A 22729-nucleotide genomic window follows, 5' to 3' on the forward strand; every position below is an offset into this window, starting at 1 on the left:
CATGCTGATCACAACCACGACTAAGCAACTAACAGTATTACCTTCTATCTGAAATTATGTCTGATAAATTTCAAACCCTTGAATTCAAGCCCAGAGCAAACTCTGAACAGGAACATACAAGAGCACTTTGGGATATTCAAGTTACACATGTAGAAAAGGTGCATGACACTCAAATTAAGAAAAGGAATGTAGAAAAATGATCTGTAGCATACATTCAGCCTACAGTCTTTGCCAAAAAGGACTAGAAGTGTTTATCCAATTATATGTGTCTGATACAGGTGGTACACTTGGTATAAACACACAGAAAAAGTACATTGACTGCAATTTACCACTGATTTAAAGGACAAAGGAAACTTCAGAAACATTAGTAAAGCTGGAGAAAGAGCAATGTTACCCTAATCATGCAAATAATAGTATTCAGTCCCTTACTTATCTCTTAATAAATCTTGCTAGAATTCTTCAATACACTAAGATAACTATGATAAAAAATACATATAGACATATATCAAACATTGAAATTAGATACTAAGCATGTTCTGTAAACGTGGAAAAAATTTTACTTCAAAAATACAAGTTCACTTTTTAATTTGTGGACTGGAAGTTTTAAGTCAAGCCATTTTTATAGTTAGCATTTCTTTTTCCCCAAAAAACCCTAGCTTCTGAGGGCTACAGAACACAAGCATATCTCAGCTTCCATTAAAGTTAATCAAGCAAAATATACAGACATTTTTATTTCAAAAATGTGGTATAAACCTTGACATTGACCAAAAACTACCCTAAAATTAATAATTAAGGCTACAAAGAGAGAAGAATGGACCAAAGCTCATGATTGCTGCATGCTAGAGGGTAGCTGTAGCGAAGTAAACAGGTTAGATTGTGGAATAATTTAATATATTTGTTAAACCTTTTTCTAAAATTATTATTATGATAAGCACATTTCAATAAGACAAAAATGTTCTGGAATCATCACATTTGGCCTTAAAAATCTCTCAAATACTGTTTTGTGGCTTTAGGTAAGTATGAATAAGTTACAGTGGCTCCATTTCCATTTTTCAATGAAAATTTCCAATATGATGTTGGATAAACATCTTCGTTCTGAAAACTTCTATATCCTATTCAGCATTGCTAGAATATTTGATGGTATGCAGAGCAGAAACAATACTCATTTTTCACAGTGGAATTGTCAAAGTATGGCTATCTTCTTGATCTCTGCATTTTATTTATTTAGGATGCTGGGATTTTGGAAAGGCAGCAAATATTTTACTGAGATTTGTGTACCCTGAACTAAGGGATGAACAAAGATCCTCAGAACTACTTTGTATGAATAGTACACCAGTAGGACTATGTGAACAATGCTCCTATTTCAAGGGTACCTAACCACACATCACAAGATTTCAACACTGTAAAGAGATCAGCCTGTCTTTCGACTTAAAAGACAAGAAGGTTAAGTAATGCAAGTTCCTGAGAAAAGAGATAAAGCTTCATCTAGGAAGGTATATTGGGACAGCTGCTTTTAAGGATTTAATAACAAAGCCATTGTTGTTATTATGATGTAACCACACGGTGGTCTTTTCTGCAGTCAATATTGCAGATAGGTGATAGAGGCTTCCACGTCTCTCCTTTTCCTTGTCTCCTCTGTCTTACTGCTAGCCTCAACTGAAGATAATGCATAATAAAATTTTCTACTACAGCACAATATTTTTCATGTAACAGCTACCTACTCAGCATAATTACCCAGTGCTTTGTGGTTCCCATCCTTCATCAATATCTTTACAGACTTGCACAGCACACCTTAAGATTGGTATGAATTGAGTATGAATGGGAACATGCTTGTGCATGTAGATATGTACTAACTGCTTCACAATGACGTATGTATGATTTCATTCAACTATAATCAGGGAACTAGCTCACATAAAGCTAATGTTAAGAAAATGCCACAAAACATACCTATGTAAGGAAAATAAGGGAACTACCTAAGACATACGGTGGTGTTAAAATAATAAAACAAATAATAAAGAAAAGTAGTACCCACTCCTAAGAGTTATATAATGCAAATTCAAAAGCGCTTTGTCATTGTGAATCAAGAAGACAACAAGAGAGGTGATGATGATTAGATAATTGGCATAATTTCTCCAGAAACAATGTCATAGAAACAATTCTAGTTAGAACATTGTGGCATATGTCTTCATGCCTACATGTGATTTTGAGTGTGGGTGAATTAAATCTGTAAGTGAATGAGCTCGAGTAGGTAAAATAAGCTTGCCTGGAGATTTTGTAAATATCTATCACCTTTTCTTACCATATAATCCCGTGACGATTTTTCTAAGAAGAATTTCCTACATGATCATATTGGGAGACACCTCATGCTTCTGTGTTATGACCAGTAAAAGATAGTTAAGACGATATGTCTTACAATGAATACGTATTTAGTGCTGTAACTACTTCTGGAAGTGATAGTAAAATAATTTCAGATTAAAGTGCTATCTGTGTTTGAAGTTAAAGTTAGAAGTTGTGTTTTCCACACACCAACTGTGTCCAAGGCCACAAAATATGCTTAGTACACTATACCAAACTGTTCATTCAACTGGATTTTTCTGGGGGTAATGACTCTAAAGATTGCTTATATCAAACTCTTGTTTGATATGCTGCTGTTCTGCCTATGAGTTTCATGAAATCGCACATCTTGGATATTTCACTTTAGGGTAATAGGGGAAGCTAGTGCCATCAGTCAAATAAAAATTAATTTCAAAGAAAGGTACTGATTTTCATTCTTTCCCTAGAATTTTCTGTTCAGGGTGGTTTTCCATATGCATATTCACACATTCTTTCACCACCAGCATAGCCCTTTGTGGTCATTGTGCCACTGCTTTCAAATAGTTTCAAATACTTCCGAGCTTTCACAGGATCCTCAGGAACAACATATGCTGAAGGAAAAAACTTAAATCAACTAACAGGCAAACAATTATGATCAATTAATTCTTCACAGGGTGAAGAAATAAACACCAAACTGAACTTAATCACAAGCTCTCTTAAAAAAGGCTTACATCTAAAATGCTATAGTAATGAGAATAAACAACAAAATTTGAAATTCAAGCTCTTACTGCCTTTTTTCAGCCTGTGGGGTAAGAAATCAAGATAGTTAAGAAGAGTCATATCATATCTCACTTTATCATTATTTATTTTTTCAAATTTATGACAATTTCTAGGTAAATATTCTTTCATGTTGACATAACTAACTTCAGTGACGTCAACAGGATATCTAGCACACTTATTTTTCACAGTAGAGAAGCTGAACAAAAGTTGCAGTAGAATTTCAACTTTTCCATGTAAGAAAAAGTAAGGCTTTATGAACTAGAAATACTGGTAAGTACTCATGTGCATTTCACACTTTACCTCTGTTTCTGCTGCATGGGCTGTTGTCTCATAGCCATATATTGCATGTCCTCTTGTAGTCGATTAAGAGGAGAGTCTGGCTTGACACGAATCCCATAGTAGTGGTATTTGGAGTTTCCCCTTTATGAAGAAACAATACTTAAGAGAATAGTAACACTAATTTTATGCATCTACATTACATTTACTTTACAATTTACATTGACTGGAAAATAATAAACACAAATCAGGCCTGACTCTGTCAGACCTGTTTTACATGGGTGTCATTTTACCACCTTTGGGAAATTAATTCACTTTCTTAAATATTATCCAGCATTTTAACTTGTAATTCACTTGAGTGAGAAAAATAAAATGTAAATAAATAGACCTTATCTAGTTATGGAGAAACACAATTCTTAGTAATTTCCAAACAAGCAGCTACATTTTATCTGTACTGATAAAAATCTGCAGTGTATTTATCAAAATGTAAACACATAAACAGTCAAAAACAGGAGAAGTAACTATAATAATATCTGGAAAAGCATAAACCTGTTTAACATTAAGAGACAGAACTGACAGAAAATGACTGTAATATATAAATACTCGTTTTACTTATTTTTTGACTAGGAAACAAGTTTCTTACTCATAATTATTACTTATATTTTCTATTACAGTGCAGGATTTCATTACACACACCTAGTTCCGAGTCTTCTGGTCCGTAATCCCATGAAGATTGACCGTATGAGTTTTCCAAAGGAGGCAGCATTGACTGGATCCAATTTATGTTCCTGACAATGTCGTAAGTAATGGTTGTAAAGGGTACTTCTTGGGAGGCTCACTCCTTCTGCAGTTTCGTAGTTGTCTAAAAGCCATTGAAGCTATATCACATACAAAAAGAAAAAATCATTATTATTTTATTAAAAATATCTTAGCCATACAATATTAACTTATGATAGTTATGAAACACTCTTCAGGTCTATTAAACAATTACTTCCTTCTTCAGATTCTTGAAATGCTAGCTATACCACAGTGCTTTAGGATCTTCAGAATTACCAGGAAATAGCAGAACTCATTGCACTTGTGACCTCAGATAAGTGTCCACTTCTTAAAATATTTTTGATTCAGTACCACACACCAATACTTGATAAAGGTATCTATGCTTTGGAGACAAACTTTTAATACTGCAAAGAAATAAAGTAATCATGAATGTAATTCACATAAATTCCAGAAAACAAACTCCTTTAACAATAGTTAGTTAATGTATATATAAACCTGGAATATTATACCGTTTTTCTTCGCCTGATGTTAAAAAACATTACAACACTTAACCGAATAGGATATTTTTTACTCTCAGATACATAAAAGAAAAAAGCTATTGCATACAAAAGCAACCTAGATAATGTTAAAAGTAACTGGTACATCTACAAAGCATTAGGAGTACAATCCCTTTCAGTTGTAACCTTTGACTTCCAGGAGGAGCAGAATAAGATTCTTGGAAAAATATTAATTTTTTCATGTAATTGTGATAGGTAATTTTAGAGACATGCAGGAAAAGACTTTTTATGTAACATCATTGAGTGCACACTCATGAAACACCTCTAGCTGTCACTAATATACAAAAAAGTAAAAAGGAAAATTTAATAGTCCTAGATTTAACATTATAGGAGAATGACAAAATAGACCAAAAATAATACAGGTTGAGAACGCATCTAAACTCCACTGTTTTAGTTTTTCGATATGCTAACATTTGCCTTATCTTTCCCCAGTACTTGCCATTGTTTCAGCTCCCCCAAATTTTCCTTTAGATATAGCTTGAATGATTCACAAATTTAATTTTCTGATTGAAATTTATTTCTCTGTTTCCCTAAGAGTTTATACTAAAATAATACAGTGTGAATATTCAAGCTTGCTAGGATCAGCGATCTTACCAAAACTCTCAATTTAATTTGATTATCCAGTGAAAATGCAAATTGAGGACATTGTGTCTTCAACACTTGCTACAAAACTTTTAATCTGATGCACTAGATATGCACATAAATGTGTAATAATTTTCAATTTAGACCAGCAAAGCAGTAAGTAGTATAACCAAAACACAAATTGAGTGACAATAAGAGATATTCATGGTCTGTGTGTTATTTATTCCTTTGCAGAATTATACTCTGTTAGAGCAGTGCACAAATTCTGTTCCACCATGTTCGGTGTAAATTATCATGTAAAAACGAAATATTTTAGTTTACAATAGCCATGAAATGTTTCAGTCCTGACCTTTTCTTAATCACAAAACTGAAATGTACTAAAGTACAGATGATAACAAAGATATTGACTTTATAGCTATATTTTAGTCAGAGCGAGAAATTCACCAATAGAAATGCAAAAACCTTACTACAAAACTTACTCTAGACCATTCAAACACCATTTTCATATTTGCTTTTTATTGAAAACATGCCCGTTAACTTTCCCATGTTTCTTAAACATAAGCTTTAGAAAAATATACTGAAGTAAGCTGTAAATTCTTCCAAGACATAAAATTTTTATCTCAGTTTTCAGGTAATTTTGCATTCCAAATAGACAAAATGAAAAGTACAGCTCATCATCTTTGTATTAGTTATCATATCATTATTTTATAAGTCTTAACATGCACAAGTGCTTCAAAATTGAGCATGTCATTTTGAAATAAAGCTGAAGAAGTATAATCATAAACATTAACTTTTAACTGAATATATTAAACTTACTTCACTAATGACCTGACATAAACAAAGGTAATTATATCTTTCAACTGTTGCATTTTATCTATTATTGCATCTATATTTATATTATATACAGTTATATAGCATTTGTCATATATTATTAAATCTATAACTTAATCAGAACAGATATGGAATGTGAAATATTCCTGTCTTCCCCAAAAGGAAAAGCTTTGTCAATCCCAGAAGACTGACAAACAAAAAATAATTGTTTTCCAATTAAGTTTTGTATGTAGCATTAAAGATATTTTCCTCCAGATGGCTTCTAATCTATTAAGAATCACTTTAAGTGCATTTCATTCATTATCATTAATTCATTCATTAATGATATGAATTTCTAACAGATGTTATTTCAACCATAACTTGCATTATTCAACATACAAAGAACCAAAAAGATAAATGCAATATAAGAATTTTTGCTCCTGGATGGAGTTACTTAGTAGCAAAGGCTTGAAGTAATTTCTTGCTAGATTATAGCCTGGAAGAAAAAGTGCAGTTAATACGTGATTTTAAAAGGAAAATTATCTCCAAACACTACAAAACTATTGTAAACAAATTAAAAAAAATTTTTTTTCTACCAAGATAAAAGATTCAAACCTGAACACCTCAGTATATTTCAATTCACAGTAGTGACGATACTGTATAGGTAAGATGGGTGAGGGTATGAAATATTTACAGTCTCAGACCTGCTAAATTGACTGTGACTCCAATTAAGCTGCAATGTTTATAAATCATTCAACTATCCGTTAATTAAATAAGTCAATCTCATGCAGAAATAAATCAGGAAAGAAAAGAAAACAGAGGAGAAGTGACAAACTCCTTAAAATGAGCACACATGAGTTGAAGGAAAAAAAAAGTTCCTAGAAAACCTCTTGGAGGTATCATAGGGCAAAAATCCCTATCTCAAAACTAGTATGTTCCCACAAATTAATAACGTCTGCAAAGTGAAAGTTAATCAAACATACAATTTAGAATTCTATTTTAAAACCTATTGAACACAACTATTTTAATAAATGCCAAACCAAACCATTAGAAGTCCAAAAACAGTTTAAAGAGGCAAAGACTAAGCCTGTACTTAAACTTCCTTCATACTGTCCTGAATGTTCCTTCATACTGTATGACTTCAAACTTCTGAGTTTAAAGACAATAAACGTTGCTTTAAAAATAGGCAAAACATCCAGTAAGTTTGACCTAGATTATTAAATTCTTCCAAAATGACCAAGGCTAGGAAAGATTAATTGCCACAAAAAAATTTACAGAGACCTTCCTCCCTTCCCCCCCTTACAGAGTCAAAGATATATCCCTATCGGAATAATTTTGAAAAAAACTTCACAGTCAAGAAAGAAGTTTCATGATAAGACTTGATAGTTGGATGCGAATTATTAGGAACATCTAGTGAACAGCGCATAGCACCAGGAATGAATGTAACAGTTTACTGAGGCACAGCAACTTGCAATTCTTCTTGGTTTTATACCAAGATTCCGGACTTCATAATAGGATTAAACACAAGCTTATTAACAGTTTAAGTGTTCCAAGTCTTAACATCTTAAAATAAATTTCTGACATTAGGACAAAAAAAAGTAATAGTCCCATTAGATATTACATTTAAATAATAATTTTTATACTATCTGCCTAATAACTATTATTTAAATAGTATTTTTGATACTGTCTTATCTTCAAAACAACTATTTTGTAAACATCCAAGGCAGAATCAAAAAGTCCTTCTGTATAACATTTTGCATAAATTCTTGTAATACAATTTTTCGCTTTCAATTTTGGCATTTTGTAAGGAAAAATAAAGTTTGCTTAAGATTTCCACAACACAATTCTAATTTTGACTTTGACATAACCAGACTCATACAGAAAAAAATCCAAAACCCAAATCTGCCAAAGCATAAATTTTTATTTGATTTCTGATGGACTGATATCTTACATTAAGACCACAACCAAATATAAATTTCTTCTGCAAAACAATAAAGGAATTTGAATTTATATAATTAGTAAAGCTGAGAAGGAAAAGAGAGGTAAGATGAATACAAACTAATCAATATGGTAAAAATACAAAACACGAAAACACAAATACCAACAGAAAAAAAAATTTTCAAGACAGACTAGTAACTTAGAAAGCAGTATTTTTTTTTTTACATAATAGGTTTAAAATTAACTTTGGGCCTTTTTCCTTTAAAGTTACATGCGATGGATTTATCAGTATATTTGGAGATCATGTTTTTACCCAAATATCTTTTATTTTCATATATTGAAAGTCCTTAACTGTAAGATTTGCAGAGTAAGATCAAAGCAAAAGGCAGCTGAATAAGACATTTTTGTGTACTTCAAGTTAAGCTAATTCTTTCATTTTTTTCCAGGTCATCATAAGGGTCTTTACATTCTTAAGTAAGTTATTTCATAATAAACTCTCTATTCAGAATAAACGAAGAAACACCTAAGAATAACCTAAAGATATTATTTAGGCATGCTGCTTGTTTCTCCTCTTCCTTTTGACATGCCCCAAAATTAATATAAGGTACACAGATGTTGCTTGGTAGACAACTTTATTTAAAATGTCAAAAGTCAGCTAATTTAGAACTATTTGAATTTTATCTTGCCATTTACACTATAATCTGCAAAACAGTCAAATGTGTTAAGTTTTCTTAACACAGATGTAGAGCACAGGAAACAGGTAACACTCTGCAATATATCGTAAAGACATTTCATCTGACAAAATAAAGCCATGGGAGATGTAGTAGAAGATTAAAAGCAACTAAGATGAGAAGATTAAGAGCAAAAAGTAGTAATAAAATAAACCAAACATTTAGAGGCAGGCTGAGCATGCAGAACAAGCAAGAGAGAGTGTATGTGAAGAAGAGACAACTTACATGGCTGTTGAGAAGAGAGCTTCTGTGAGTGGACAGACCATCAGACTTTTGCAGTGTCTCAATCGCCATTTCAATCTGATAATAGATGTCATTAAAAAAAGGACTCAAGACGAGATAGTAAAAAAGCCTGATCAGAGAAGTTTTGACAGGTTGCTTACAGATCAATAGAAACGCCTCCTTTATTCCTGGCTAGGGCATACGTTCTACTAAAAGGCCTCATTCCAGAGTTCCAGTAAACACAAACCTCCCCAATGAGGTCAGAAAGACATTTTGCTTGCATATATGCTGCAGGATCACAGCCTCAAAGTCCATTTTACCTTCCAACCTGCTCAGGATACTAAATGAGTAGATTTACTTGTGAGCTGCGCTGAAATAAAAATAACCCTTATTTAACAAAATTATAATTAATAAAATAAATAAATAAACACCTAAACAGAATTTTAGGAGAGGCCTGATTGTTTTCCCTCCAACTATATCAGAAAGAGACATGCACAGCTTGCAGTAAGAATCGAAGTAGAAATAAAACTTCATATCTCTGGAATCACAGAATCAAATCCCAAACACAAATAATTCAATACGTTTTCCACTAGTAGCTTCACTGGGACAGCACCCTTTGAATATCCACAGTTGTCAAAGTAAATGAAAAGTCAGGAGTTACACAGACTGCAGGATCCAGCCTTGGGAAAAACAGATTGATTCACAACAATTTTGCCTTTTAAAAGGAAAACACAGCACTACTAAAATACAAAGTAGTATTTCTTCAAATGCAAATGTATGAATACTCTCACATCCATTCCCATCCTTTTCTTTTTTAATATCTATTGATATTTTGATCAGTTATATAACTACAACATTAAAGAAAAATCAGAGCCTAACTGTAATTTAATTGGGAAGCTAGAAGTGCAAAAACAATGAAACTGACAGAGACAATGGGATGCGCAGTAAGAAAAGGCATGCAATTAATTAGCTACATTAAGTGGCCAAAATGAAAGCAATGGAAACCACCACTTATACTTTTAAAAACACTTATCATTCTCTGTGTAGACATTTTTTAATGAGCCCTCCCTAGCCTACTCTAAATATCACAGTACTATCCGTAATTTTAGTGGCATAATTTATCAATATTGACTGAATTCACTCTCTGTATAGCAGAAAATGAAAAATACTACAGTTGATATTTGAATTTACTGTACACATAAAATTAGCTTCTCCCTTTTTTACAGGGCAATTGACAACTATTTTATTGTAATAACTTAATTTCTCTCTTACAACTGTTTAATATTAGCCACAAAAGCCTTTTCCTAAAAAGTATGTTATTAAAAGTATACAATTACTATGTGAGAAAACATACTCTTACATGGCAATAATTTTTAAAAAGTATTCTGATTTCTTCTTGCTTTAGTGGAAAATACTGTAAGGTCAAAGTGTTCAGGCACACACGAAAGATAAAATTTTAAAAGCATGCCACATGACAAAACCTACAAGCTTAAAATACCATCACAGTAAGGTCAACTTACTACATAGCATAGCCACAGAATTTCCCTTCTTCACATAATGCTACCATCAAACAATGGAAACTGTATACACCTTTAAATCCTAATTCTGACTCTTAGGTTACTTGTTCCACAATGGTTAGTCCACAGCAGTATTACAGCACTGAAGTTACTGCTGCTCATTCCCACTACTGCACTACTTCATTTTGCTGCTGTTCATTATTTTGTTCATTATTCCTAGTCTAAATTTTGATAAATGAACTTCCAGCTTTATCTGACAGATACATACCTCTTTAACAACAGAAACCTTCTGCCTGTGTAGGCTATACAATCACTTCTTAACTATTTTTGAGCATAAAATACGTTGGATTTTCTAGACACTATTGTTCATCTTGCCCTTTCTGAAACTTTCCAGCTACTTCTTTTTTTCATCTATTGGTGTTCCGCAGGTCTCAATTCCAGGGCCAGTTCTGTTCAATATTTTTATCAATGATCTGGATGCAGAAGTTGAATGCATCATCAGCAAATTTGCTGAAGATACCAAATTGGGAAGTGCTGTTGACTTTCTCAAGGGATGAGGGGCCTTGCAGAGGGATCTAGATAGATGAGAGCATTGAGCAATGATTAATGGGATGAAATTTAACAAGTCCAAATGCCGGATTCTGCACCTGGGACAGAGTGATGCCGGGCACCAATATAAATTGGGAGAGGAGTGGCTGGAGAGCAGCCCTGCCGAAAGGGACCTGGGGCTGCTGGCTGACAGCAGGCTCAACAGGAGTCAGCAGCGTGCCCTGGCAGCCACGAGGGCAAACAGCATCCTGGGCTGCAAACGTGGCATAACCACCGGGTCAAGAGAGGTGGTTGTCCCGCTGTATTCGGTGTTGGTACGGCCTGACCTCGAGTACTGCCTGCAGTTCTGGGCCCCACCATGTAAGGACATGAAGGTCCTTGAATGCTTCCAGAGGAGGGCACCCAAACTGGTGACAGGGCTGGAAAGCATGTCCTGTGAGGAGCAGTTAAGGACATCTGGGTTCATCTAGTTTGGAGAAAAAGGAGGGTGAGGGGTGACCTCATTGCTCTCTCCAGCTTCCTGAGGAAGGGAAGTGGATAGGGAGGTGCTGATCTCTTCTCCTGGGATCCAGTGACAGGATGGGTGGCAACGGGTCAAAGCGTCATCAGTGGAGGTTTAGACTTGACATTAGGGAGCATTTCTTTACAGAGAAGGTGGTCAAACCCTGCAACAGGCTTCTTGAAGAGGTGGTCTATGCCCCATGCCTGTCAGTGTTTAAGAGGCACGTGGACAATGCCCTTCACAACATGCTTTAACTTTTGGTCAGCCCTGAAGTGTTCAGGCAGTTAAGCAAGATGATTGTTGTAGGTCCCTTCCAAATGAAATATTCTATTTTCTTCTATTCTCTTATTCCAAGCTTTTGGGTTTCAAGATGATCTATGTGACACAGAGTACTGTGTGTACTCTGTTAGGGAGTAACACCTACCTGAGTAAAAAGTTGTTTATGTGAAGGATCTCTTCCTTTAAGCTTTTAAGTTCTAAGTTTTGGACAGGCACTTTTATTTAGGTTCCAGAAAAATTGAACATAATTTCATCTCTATTCAAAACAGCATTTAAGCACATACACAGATTAATTACATAGGAAATGCAGTGGGTTTTGTTATGATATTTTGTGGAAAGAATACAAAAATAATTTTAACATTTAAAATACATTCTGCATAAATACAAAAGGAAGACTGATACCCTTGCATTTTAGCAATAAGCAGTGACAGATTCCAGGCACAACTAACTACATATACATCTGAAATGTTAAATGACAACAAGAATTACACATTCATTTATTTGAATATGTGATCAGTCACACATTTCTTCTATTCTTAAGACAAGCAAAAACATTACTTATTACAACATTCTGACTGATAACTGAAATGTACTGCATCTCTACTAAACCGTGTTAAATGTTACACTACTGGTAGGAATGATAATCAGTTCATATAGTAACATAAACATAGGTGGACACTAAATGAAAGCATGATAGCTATGAAAACTGATTGTAGACTTCTCCTTCAATTGACTGTTTACCAGCTAAAACACTGCCTTATGCTCCTATGCAGTTGTTAATGATTAAGGGTATCTCTGAAGGGGTTAAAAAATTCAACAGTTTGATCCCAGTATATGCATCCGCAATCCTACAATGTTCAGTCTTTATGTGATCTACTGATTTGGAAGTTATTAACTGTTTTTGCTAGTTTATGTCTTGGTGTTCATCAACATGTTACTAGATAAATAAATTACGTATAATAGTCTCAGATGTGTATAGCATAGACATAGTAAATACCTACCCCAAACCCCCTTTGGAAAAAAACTTTCCTCCTCTTTGGAAGAAGAAAGAAATAGTACTTTTTCATGATTCAACTAATTAACTAATGATTCAACTAATTAACACAAAGTATTTATAGTAAGTTGTTCTAAAGAGGTCAGGACATGAAGGAGACAACCAACAGAAGTTTAAGCCCTGAGATTTTACAGTTAATCTGGATATCCTACAATTTATTTTCTTTCATCTGTTTGCATCTGCAAACCACCCTCCACCATCTGCAGAGCAGGCAACTTTAGGTGGTATCTTAAAATTCAATACATTGTTGCAGCATGTTCAAAAAAGATAGCTCCTGTCTCTAACTGCACAGGCACCTCCTGTTCACAACGCCTTTTATCCACTTCCCAAGGTTTGCCCTTTTAAGCTTTAAAGGAAGTGAAATTCTAAAGGAGCTTTCCCCACATGCTCCATCATGAAGGAATTACTAATTCATCATATTTGTTCAAGAAAGATTAATTTGATACAGCTAGTTAAGTCCTGGGTACTTGTGACAACTGTGCTTACCTAAGTAAGGTGTATACACATCATGACATAACCTGAAGCTACAGGATAAAGGGGCTTGGGGCTTTTGAAAATGTGACGCTTTCACTCTTTTAAGATGCCACAAACATGCATTATTTACAGTGGCTTTCAATTCTGTTTCAGGACAGAGTATTCATGTATGTTTGTACTGTTTTCTGAAACTTATGCCAGAGGGTTGTGTTAGGCAGAACAAGCTTGCTCAGGAAAAAGAAGCTTGAAAATTAAATAGTATTGTCCACACAATTTGCTACAAACACTTAAAGGAAAACAAAAAAATCCACCCTTGTCAAGCTGATTATAAGGACTTCTAGAACATACACATTCTACCTAACACTGAAAAATACACAGGAACACGTTGTAGTTACTCACACCAGAATATCAGACTGAGAAACTAAAAGTAAAGTTTAGTTCAGATTATCATGAAAATTAAATTTGAAAACATTTATGGCAAGACAGCCTTAGAGAGAGGTAGAGTGGCCATTTTAGAACAGATGTGTATTTAACCACAAACAAAAGAAACCCCGTTCCTTTTTAGAAAGATGATGCCTCCATGCCATTGATAATAAGACTGTTATGAGAACATCAGTGGTAAGTCATCTTGCATCCAGCTTATGCATCTTCAAATAAAACGATTTAACAGAAATTCTTCTCATGGATTCAGAAGATACTTACTTTTACTATCTTATGACAAAAAAAATTGTTTCTTACAATATTTTTGAATCAATAATTGGAATGCTATATTGGAATAAATTGAGTTTCTAACAACACTACATCTCGATTTTTGACACACAAATACCAGAATAGATACTCAATTGCCAAAACTGGAAGCAACCTGTGAGGTACTACAGGGCTTTTACACAGAAAACACACTAAAAGCCAATGACTGAAAGCTGAAGCCAGACTGCATCAGAAGAGAAACAAACAGCATAGTCAGGTGAAACCAGAATGCAGACAGGGTAGGTGTGGCTGACCTTAGTAGGGTCATTCTCCCTTTTCCCCACACTCCTTGTCTTGTGAAAAGGGCAGTCTCAACTCAAGAAACTACAGTGAAGCAGCAAGGCACTCAAAGGGGCAGAGAAAGACTGAAGTTATTTTGGCCACATTGCTGGACTAAAACCTTTGGAAGTGAGAAGAAGCCACGATGCTCCACAGCTCTGAAGGAGAAATCAAAGCAGGAGGAAAAGTCTTGGAGGCAGAGGTTTATAAAGGCACAAGATCCACAAATCCTCTAACCTTCCCACCCCTCCAGTTAATTCATAGGACAAATGTTTTTTTTTAGCACTAGTAGTGATTAACCATTTTTATGACTCATTTAAAAGAAGAAAAAAATATATTATCTGCCTTCTTGTACCTCGAAATGGATGCCTTTTTTCACAGAAGAAGTCATTGAGCTCAGCTGAAGAAATCGTAAGTAAATGTCAGTATAAGAGGTCAGACCAATGATCTAATAGTCCTTTCTAACAAAAATCTGTGCATCTTTGATTTGATCAGAAAGGTTTGTTTTATGCTAAGATGGATCCAGCTAAATAAAAATTACCAGAAAATTTGGGGAATGGAGGAGGAAACAAGTTCCTCTACAAAGAAAGAGATTAATAAATAAAATCTCATCTCAAACTATTTTCCAAATGATAACCCCTCCACCTTTAACGGACCATTTAAACATTTGTTACTTTTTGTTCTTAATATAATTGTAGTGGAAGTATTACACTTATCTTATCAGGACATGATAGTTACACTAGGCCTTCTTACTTGTTGTTGTTGTTCTTCTCCCTCCATTAATTATGACACATTTTGGGTAGCTACCATCCTTCCTTTAAAGTTAAAAGCAAATTTTGCACACTGTGCTTGCTACCAAAAATAAGAAGTTGTGGTGATACATTATATCCACATTAATTTTGCTTTTATTTTCATGCACATTTAGATTTGTACTGAAATAGGATAAATTTCTGCAACAGCATGAGTGGAGACCTCCTGTGGTTGGTGATGACTGATGAATGACAACTGAAATTGGAGATCAGTCAGAAAGCTTGTTAGAAAACAAAGACTAATAGATGGGAGCTTCTCACTGGCTGACAAGCATAACACCACATATATTACTACAAACTCTATGACTTGTGATATTATGAATTGATTAGATCATCCAGTTTTACAGCAAGAACAGTCCGTAGACATTTACATACGGAAAAAAAATGGAAGGTGATTTAGATTTTATTATTAACATGGCAATCCAATTTTCTAGGTTAGTGTCTCAAATATAGCTGCCCCTTCTTTAATGATAGCTGCTAATAAACCAAGCATTGCTTTTTCATACGAGTTTCAGCATACAAATTCATTGCAAATAGACATCCAGCTAGGGTAAATCACTTCTTCAGTGCAATCACAATTTATTCTTGACCAATCCACATATATTCACATGAAAACAGTCATTTTGGAGAGCTGTTTATCTACCTAATATCTTGTATAGGAGGTCTTATAACCTGAATAACTTTGTTTTAGTGGAAAAATTCTTTCCAGTAGGTAGAGAAGTAGTTTAATAGGCCAGCAAAAGATATAATGGGAAGAAGCAGTGACATCAGTGAAAATTAAATTAATACTGAAAATGGTAGCAGAAGTTCTGCATGCATACTAACATAAACTGCTACCGTATACATGTTGGAATAATTTTGATAGTGCACAGTTCTTAATATTTTGGCTACAAAGACACTGCTATTGCCTGCTATAGCTTAAGCAGGACAGCTTTCTTAGATGAATATTTGACAAATTAAAATGAATGAAATGTTACAAACAAAATATTAGCTCTTTAATTAACCCAAAACAGAACTCAGAATTGCATTAAACTAAAGAAGATAGACGTAAAGTAAAAAGTCTCTGAGTCTCTCTTACTGAATTCTGCAGAAACCAAATAGTATACCTGGTGAAAAGTAAATTAGATTTTTAGGTTTAATTTATCTAAGACACAGTTACTAAAATGGACTTACTTTATAAATTTGACTTTTAATCTGAAATGGTTTTGTTTGTTTCTTTTAACTTAAGCTAGATGTACCAGAAAGAGAGAACATAAATAATACAATTAATTTGCTTGTTACTGAAGGTAGTGATTTGATCAATGAAGGTGAATAACAACAAAACAAGTGAAATTATCTATTGAAGAGTGAACAAAACTAGTACCTCTATGGCAAAAGTAAAGAGAGCTTGTGTTGACCACATGTGTCAGTCAGTAAATTCTTACTCATTTCGATATCCTTTGTCTCCATGTGAAAATTCTCCAACTAATTCAAAATTTGGAAATATTTTGAGCATTATACTAGCAAACTAGCCTGAATACATGTTATTTTGACGATTCCAATAAATTCTCTATACAAGAATAAAAGAAGTTATGATGGTAAAGATCAAATGAGGATCACAAGTGAAACAAGCTCTACCTATCTAAAGGTACAATACAAATAAAATATTACATAGTTTAATTATGTCCTCCAGTAAAATTAAAACAGACTTGGTGCTTTAAAATTGCAGTTTAAGATGAACCTTTTGTGTTTTGATTGACTCTTGAATATTCCACCTGATCCATACACACCAAGAGCCTAAAATTATAAAATCTAAAATCATTTTCTGTCATACTTCCTGAGCAAGAAATGTACTTCTAATATATTCTAATGTCTCATACTTACAGAACTATACTATACAAAATAAATAGCACCTTAAAAAACAGAGGAAACTATTTTAGTGGTAAAAATGCAATTTAGTAATTGTAATTAGCAGTGGTTTTTTTCTATTCTTAAAGACATGTTGATACAGCAGTATAGAAGTTACTTGAAGCAATTAAACAGGCTGCTTTATTGACACATGAAGCAAGAGGAAGATGGTGCTGAAGGCATGAACCTTAGATTTTGTTAAATTTTGGCAAATTTTACTTTTAATTTGGGCAAAAATCCAAAACAGTTTTTAATTTGCAAAATATAGCACAGAGTTTTGTTATCATTCAAATAATTCTATGATATCCAACTTCAAAGTCAGTCCACTACTCTTCATTTGTTTTTATTGGATGCATTTAAGTCTCATTTGATTTCACATTCAGTTAAGTATTCCACTGACTGAATGCTGTTGTCAGTAAATAAAATAAAACTTATAGCATAATATGCAAAACACAAAAATGCATTTCTTCTTATTTGATTAAGAAAACTAGCATGATCTCTAAAAGAGGCAATATTTGTATTCAAGTCTGGTGCAATTTAAAACAACAAAGAAAACATAGGAATATCATTACCATGTCACTATTTAAAGAAACATCACTTTCAAATTTCATTCCATCTAGAAGACCTGTTCCTTACTTATGCCTATAGAAAATTATTTGTTTTGCCTGTGTTTGGCAATCAAAGTCAGGTGAAAAATTGCATTAAATATCTTCCAAATAAGTAAAGTGAAAGAGTACTTTAAAGGAAAAAAGAAAACAGTCAAGTTAAAGTCTTGGTTTTAATTAAATGAATCTGAAAGAGGAATGTTGCTTTTTTCAGAAACTGTTTTTCTATTAAAGTAAAATATAGGGAAAAGTTAATATACACTCTTTTTTTTCTTAACTTAAATATAAAATTCTCTGTTGCTAGCTGAAAACTTCCATGTTACTTCTTTTTACTGATACTTATACTATTCATGAATCATGTCTCATTACAATTTTTATTCTCAGAAAATACTACTACACAGTTTCTGGATGAAATAATAGTTTTTTACATTGTACAAAAATTTTCTATTTATCCATACCAAGCACCTTAAGAATTAAAAAAATAAAAAAAGAGAGATTCTATCAGATCATCTAAATTATCCACTGCTATCATAAACATTGATCATAATTCCAAATAGAAGAATATTCAATTTTTACTCATTGAGTAAAATGTAATTTTTAACATTACATCCTAAAAAATAAAGTCCCCTAAATTCATTGCCCTTTTGAGTACTGATGAATCTGTATTATTCATGATGCTTTATCTCCTTTACTACATTTTTCAACTCTTCTTACTCTATGTTTCATAATTCTTTTCTGCATTACTTCCAAATCTCTACAACCCAAACCAGAATACTGAGAAGAATTATGTAAAAGTATTCATTAGGGCTATGCAACAAAGACAGACTAGGTATAAACCCGTTTTCCGAATTGAAATAAGAGTTGACTGAGAAAGCTCTTAAGAGAAAGTTCTGTGTTTACGTTGAAGTGTCCACAATATTATCTATGACAGTTGTAACAGAATGCATCTTCCCATAACATTGCAAGACATTTCCACAATGAGCTCTTAAATCTGGAACAGACTTTGGAGATATATCTTAGATACGAAAGAACAAAGTGTTAAAAGGTAGTATCTCAGTATTCTGAACAAGTAGAAATATTTTGAAATAAGCTACCACACCTACACTTATATTGAGAAAACAATATGAACAAATGCAGGGAAGTTAGAGATACCTATCTGTAACTTACGTTATTTAACATTTCACAGAATCACTAGGTTGGAAAGGACCTTTAAGATCATCAAGTCCAACCATTAATCCAGCGCCACCATGTTCCCTAAACCATGTCCTGAAGTGCCACATCCACTCATTTTTTGAACACTTCCAGAAATGGCGACTCCACCACCTCCCTGGGCAGCCTCCTCCAATGCCTGACCACCTTCTCAGTGAAGAAATTTCTCCTAATATCCAATCTAAACCTCCCCTGGCGCAACTTGAGGCCATTTCCTCTCATCCTATCACTAGTTACTTGGGAGAAGAGGCCAACACCCTCGTCGCCACAACCCCCTTTCAGGTAGTTGTAGAGAGCGATAAGGTCTCCCCTCAGCCTCCTCTTCTCCAGACTAAACAACCCCAGTTCCCTCAGTTGCTCCTCATAAGACTTGTGCTCCAGATCCCTCACCAGCTTCGTTGCCCTTCTCTGGACACGCTCCAGCACCTCAACATCCTTCTTGTAGTGAGGGGCCCAAAACTGAACACAGGATTCAAGCAGCGGCCTCACCAGTGCCGAGTACAGGGGCACGATCACTTCCCTACTCCTGCCAGCCACACTAGTTCTGAAACAGGCCAGGACGCTGTTGGCCTTCTTGGCCACCTGGGCACATTGCCGGCTCATGTTCAGCCGGCTGTCAACCAGCACCCCAGGTCCCTTTCCGCCGGGCAGCTCTCCAGCCACTCCTCCCCAAGCCTGTAGTGTTGCATGGGGTTGTTGTGACCCAAGTGCAGGACCCTGCACTTAGCCTTATTAAACCTCATACAGTTGACCTCTGCCCATCGATCCAGCCTGTCCAGATCCCTCTGCAGAGCCCTCCTACCCTCCAGCACATCAACACTTCCACCCAACTTGGTGTCGTCTGCAAACTTACTGAGGGAGCACTCGATTTCCTCATCTAGATCATCTATAAAGATATTGAACAAGATCAGCCCCCGAACCGAGCCCTGGGGAACACCGCTTGTGACCGGCTGTCAGCCAGATTTAACGCCGTTCACCACAACTCTCTGGGTTCGGCCATCCAGCCAGTTCCTCACTCAGCAAAGAGTAAACCTGTCTAAGCCATGAGCCGCCAGTTTCTCCAGGAGAATGCTGTGGGAGACACTGTCAAAGGCTTTACTGAAGTCCAGGTAGACAACATCCACAGCCCTTCCCTCATCCACTAGACGGGTCACCTGGTTATAGAAGGAGATCAGGTTGGTCAAGCAGGACCTGCCTTTCATGAACCCATGCTGACTGGGCCTGATCCTTTGGTTGTCCTGCAGATGCCCTGTGAGCACTCTCAAGACCAACTGCTCCATAGTCTTCCCCATGTTAGATTTACAAATAATCTTCCCATATGTTAGATTTACATCTAACATAGTTATATTCCACACCACTGTTTTTCTTATGTTTTCAGAAAAAATACAAAATGTTAAAGGAGGCTGTTTTAGTTCCAAACCTGACAAATATTCAGCTCAGACAAACTATTACGTGAGCATTCCCAAAACATTCACTGATATTACTTGAATGCAGAAATTTAACCTATGAAATGTAAATATTTGCAGGCTGTCAAGGGAAAGGTCTGCCTTCATGTTTAAGTTTTCATGATATACTTACTCCTGTATCTTACTTACAGATCTATATTTATTACTTTTTTAGAAAAAGTACTATGTACTACTTATTCTCACAACATATATTGTTATACATCCTGTCACAAAAAACATTTCAGTCTGCAAGAACATCTGAATCAAGTGACTGAGAAACTAGTCTCAAAGATTTTGGATCAGTCTGAAATACTTACTGTTGCTGGGGAGGCCCGCGTTGTATGAGTCACTGAATGACCAGAATTTTCCATTGAATTGCCAATCAGATAGGTCCCTCCTGAGCTGCTAATCAGTTGTCCTCCTGTGACACCCATCTGAATCCCTCCAGTGCCCACCATGCTATGAGATGAGACCACTGTTGTCACCTGTGCAGAACTTCCTTGAGTATCAAAATAATTTCCCCCAGTGTTTTGGCTGTACATCTGGGTTTCTGTGTAAGGATAAGTTGTTGATCGGCTTCAAGAAAAGAAAACAAAAGGAAAAGATATTATTTATATTGTTCCTTTAGCAGAGGGAAATGTTATAATTCTAGAAATCTAAGTACAATAGTTATAACCAAATCAAATAAGATTGGCAAACAATCCCTGCCTCCTTGGAGAATAATTTAATTTATTATGTTAAGAAACAATTAATCAAGTCAAAACACTAAATACCAAATTCAGTGATAACGTTAAACCAAGTATCCACCAAACCTTACATAAAAATTTGTCAGTCTTATGTGAAGAGGAGGAGAGAAGGGAAGTATGACAAAAATTGAGGAGACAGGCAGAAAGAGATCATCCAATTATCAATATATTACAAAGCAATTTATAAAGCTCCATCTGTTTTAACTTCTTTTAATCTGACAGTAAAATTCTGAATTTTAGTCAGACATTACATATTTTGCATACGGTACATGTTGCAAAATTGCAAACAATTCATACAAATGTCAGCTAAGAGAGTCCAGTGTTCAATAGTCCTATGTTATATATTGTTTTTAAATTCATTAAAGTTCTTGGCTGAAGCTTGCAATCAGAGTTCACTGGCATTTGGGGAAATGCAGTTATTTTTACAGAGTGGATTCAAAATTGGACACAAATTCATGTTACGATGAAAAAACTGCATTTGAGAAGTAAAACCAGAACAGAACGAAGACTTGTAAAAAGGTCACAAAGGTGAACGAAGTTAAAGGTATGCAATAGCAACATTTTTGAAATCACTTTCAACTATAAAACATTCATGCCTTATTAACCAGTTTACACTAACAAACTATTTAGCTACTGAAATATTCTATCATATGTTCCACGTTCTTAACTTATTTTGATTCATTACGTCTTATAGGTTAATACATTTATAGATTTGAATATTTATTTGTTCCTATGTACTAAATTTGAACTTCAAATCAACATACTTCAAAATTGTTAAGTAAACAGCATGTATTATTTCAAAGGCCAGATTCCTCATTTTGGAAAAGTCTATTTGGAAATTTTATCCTGTATTTGGAAATTTTATCCTGTTTCGTGACTGCCAAGCTTTGTATCTTGGCAAACATGATAACAGAAATGTCAAAAGGTAAAAATCAGTCTACCCAACCATTAATTTTCTTAATTAGCATATTTTCCTGCTTAAGAAATGCTGTCATATTGCCTGTAGTCAACAGGCAACATCATTTTGAAATTCAAAGTTCTCCGTTAACTTGGAGTTGCACAGTAGCCCAAATAAATAAATTTTACATGTATTTTAGAGTATGATTCAGAGAAAACAGAGATGACAAATCTCTGCTTAAGTCTCCAATTTGTTCAGTATAATCAAACAAGACATGAAATCATGTAACACCATGCAACTAAATGAGTTCAACAAAAAAATTCAGACACTTTTGTCTAAAAAATACAATAAGAAGAAGCAGCAGCATCCACAATTTATGCAGTAAATCGGTGATTAATAGACCAATCCAGGAACTTGAAGTCAGGTGCTTTTTTCTTCCCCTTTATCTAGACAGGGATTAGTTTCTTATCAATACATAGAAAAGGTCATGGTGAGTTACAGTTTGGTTTTGGTTTCTTTTTTTTAATTATGAAAACGTACACAAGATTAATTAATTAGGAAACAATGGATTCAGAGATAATGATTTCTCCTCTAGCTTCAGAAAACCATTACTTTTAAACAACTGAAGAACATAAGGCACCTTATCAACAATCAAAGTCAGAACTTTTGTTGTATTAACTATGGCTACAATAGTTTCTCTCTTCCTCTTCAGACACTTTCAGAAACTCCAAAACTTTAGTTTT

General features: G+C 34.5%; 1 protein-coding gene across 3 annotated transcripts in view; it reads right to left on the reverse strand.

Annotated features, from left to right (window-relative positions):
• Positions 1 to 22729, reverse strand: part of RFX3 (regulatory factor X3) — a gene marked incomplete at its 5' end in the record, with an annotated part of 61197 nt that overhangs the window by 20807 nt on the left and 17661 nt on the right. For all 3 annotated transcript variants that reach the window (XM_082013538.1, XM_082013540.1, XM_082013539.1), the window contains 4 exons: positions 3394 to 3513; positions 4066 to 4247; positions 8990 to 9064; positions 20660 to 20918. In XM_082013538.1, coding sequence (XP_081869664.1) covers positions 3394 to 3513; positions 4066 to 4247; positions 8990 to 9064; positions 20660 to 20918 — 636 coding nt within the window. The remainder of the gene's footprint in view (positions 1 to 3393; positions 3514 to 4065; positions 4248 to 8989; positions 9065 to 20659; positions 20919 to 22729) is intronic.

This window comes from Phaethon aethereus, assembly GCF_964289735.1.
Source record: "Phaethon aethereus genome assembly, chromosome: Z".
NCBI classification, from domain to species: Eukaryota; Metazoa; Chordata; class Aves; order Phaethontiformes; family Phaethontidae; genus Phaethon; species Phaethon aethereus.